Below are 2,471 nucleotides of genomic sequence, written 5' to 3'. Positions count from 1 at the left end.
TCTTCATCTTGGAAAATATCTCTTACCAGCACCTCGTCCCAAGTATGCGTGTCCGGATCAAGAAGCTCGCTAACTTTGGTCAGAAGGCAATTACCCCGAGGGGTTGCAGGTATCCTTTGCCCTTCCCGATTCAGCCATGGATTTGCCCAGATGTTTATCGAGCTGCCATCCCCCACTCGATAGGTCAAGCCATCCTTAAGCAGCGCCACCCCCTTCAAAATACTTCTCCAGGTGTATGAGATCCCCGGGTGTGCCGTTGCCTTCAGAATACTAGTGTTTGGGAAATATCTAGCTTTTAGAACTCTGGCACAAAGAGACTCCGGGGCTATTAGCATCCGCCAGGCCTGGCGTGCCAACATAGCTAGGTTGAAGCCATAGATATCTCGGAAACCCATCCCCCCATCCTTCTTTGGTTTTGTCAGGAGTTCCCAGCTTAGCCAATGCATAGTACTGGTTTTCTCTTGCTTTGCCCACCAGAAACGGCAAATCTTGGATCCAATCTCCTCACATAGAGTTTTTGTCAAGTCAAAGCAGGACATTGCAAAGGTCGGTATCGCTTGTGCACAAGCTTTAATCAAGGCATTTTTCCCCATTTTGGACAATAACCTCTCCTGCCAACCTTGGATCTTTTACCAAATTCTGTCTTTCAGGTATTCAAAAACTTGTTTTTGAGCTTGGCCCACATATACTGGGAGGACTAGATATCTCTCGGACATGGCTTAAAACATATCAAGATCCGTGTTCCATAACAGGACGATGTAGTGACACCGTAGCAAGGTTGGGGCCGGGGCACGGCCATCCTGTCATGCCATCGAGATTCACGTGCACATGATCACACAGTGATCTATCGTGATGCAAACGACACCTACAGGTGCACCATGATTCGCCTCTCTTTCCAACTTGAATCTGCAGCGAGGCAGCGAGGCAGCGAGGCGAAGAGAGCTGCACATGTCGACGGCGATGCAGGATCCGGTTCTGCATGTCGACTGCCGCCGATGCGCCAGGATTCATTGCGGAGGTCGGCACCGCACCCGCCGTGCAACACTGCAAGGAATAAGTCAACTCGCAGCGTAGAGACATAGAAATAGAGACAAAACAAATCGCACAACACGGAGATTTCCGGCTCCCTTTGCCTCTTCGAGAGTGGCGGCCCTCCTCCCCCTCCCCAACCAACCCACCCGCCGCCCGCCCCGCATCGTCGCCATCATGTCCGATCTCCGCGCCCCGGAGCACCAGGTCGCCGGCCACCGCGCGGCGCCCGACAAGCTCGGGCCGCTCGTCGACGGCGCCGGCCTCTTCTACAAGCCGCTGCAGGCCCTCGACCGCGGCGAGCAGGAGCTCGCCTTCTACACGGCCTTCTCCGCCCACCCCGACGTGCCGCCCCGCATCCGGGACACCTTCTTCCCGCGCTTCCACGGCACCCGCCTTCTCCCCACCGCCGCCTCCCCCGGCGAGTCCCACCCGCACCTCATCCTCGACGACCTCCTCAAGGGCCTCGCCGCGCCCTCCGTCACCGACATCAAGATCGGCGCCTGCACGTGGCCCCCGCGCGCGCCGGAGCCCTACGTCACCAAGTGCCTCGCCAAGGACCGCGGCTCCACCAGCGTGCTCCTCGGCTTCCGCGTCTCGGGGGTCATGGTATCCGACGCCAGCGGCGCCGTCTGGCGCCCGGACAGGTCCGAGCTCAAGGGGACGGACATCCCCGGCGTGCGCCGCATGCTCCGCCGCTACGTGTCGTCCGCCGGCGGCGACGGCGGGGGCGAGGACTGCGCGCTCGCGGCGGCCGTGTACGGGGGCGAGGGCGGGGTCCTGGCGCAGCTGCGCGAGCTCAAGGCGTGGTTCGAGGTGCAGACGCTGTTCCACTTCTACTCGGCGTCGGTGCTGCTGAGCTACGACGCCAACGCGGTGACCGCGCCCGGCGGCGCGCCGAGGGTGAAGCTGGTGGACTTCGCGCATGTGGTGGAGAGCGAGGGGGTGATCGACCACAACTTCTTGGGCGGCCTCTGCTCCCTCATCAAGTTCATAGACGACATTGTCTCTTCTGACAAGGCGCCTCCGGTTCAGGTCTGAGGAGATCCTGGTACTCTACTTTGGGAGCTGATACAGTACAAAAGGTAAAATCTAAGGCCGTTGTTTATTGTTCTTTTCGCTTTGTCAGATCTGCTATTGGTACTAGATACTGAGTCAGTAGTCAAAAGAATGTAAACTGGAGTGACAAAATTGCTCATGGTCCTTAGTACATTGTCTTCTCTGACGAGGGAAGGAAATTGTGAAAGAATTGATTCTGCTGTCATGGTGGTCATGAAATCGGTGGGATTGCACAAACCTCAAAAGAGGATAATCGAATAGAATATTGTGACTTGAACAAAGTTAGGATTAAGGATGCCACGAAGACTTTGCAACCAAAGTATTGGTTCTGCATGTAGAGAAGCTAGATAAAGGAAGCGAAATTGGCTTGGACATGAACACTT

General features: G+C 56.6%; 1 protein-coding gene across 1 annotated transcript in view; it reads left to right on the top strand.

The window, feature by feature from the left end:
* Positions 1-1,146: 1,146 nt before the first annotated feature.
* The window catches only part of LOC119340451 (inositol polyphosphate multikinase IPK2-like), a 2,343-nt gene continuing 1,018 nt past the window's right edge, over positions 1,147-2,471 (top strand). Inside the window, exon 1 of the mRNA XM_037612361.1 lies at positions 1,147-2,114. Coding sequence (XP_037468258.1) covers positions 1,207-2,070 — 864 coding nt within the window. The 5' untranslated portion in view covers positions 1,147-1,206 and the 3' untranslated portion in view covers positions 2,071-2,114. The remainder of the gene's footprint in view (positions 2,115-2,471) is intronic.

Source organism: Triticum dicoccoides, chromosome 7B, assembly GCF_002162155.2.
Source record: "Triticum dicoccoides isolate Atlit2015 ecotype Zavitan chromosome 7B, WEW_v2.0, whole genome shotgun sequence".
Taxonomy (NCBI): Eukaryota; Viridiplantae; Streptophyta; class Magnoliopsida; order Poales; family Poaceae; genus Triticum; species Triticum dicoccoides.
The sequence above is the reverse complement of the archived record's forward strand: the minus strand, read 5'-3'. Positions and strand labels throughout refer to the sequence as shown.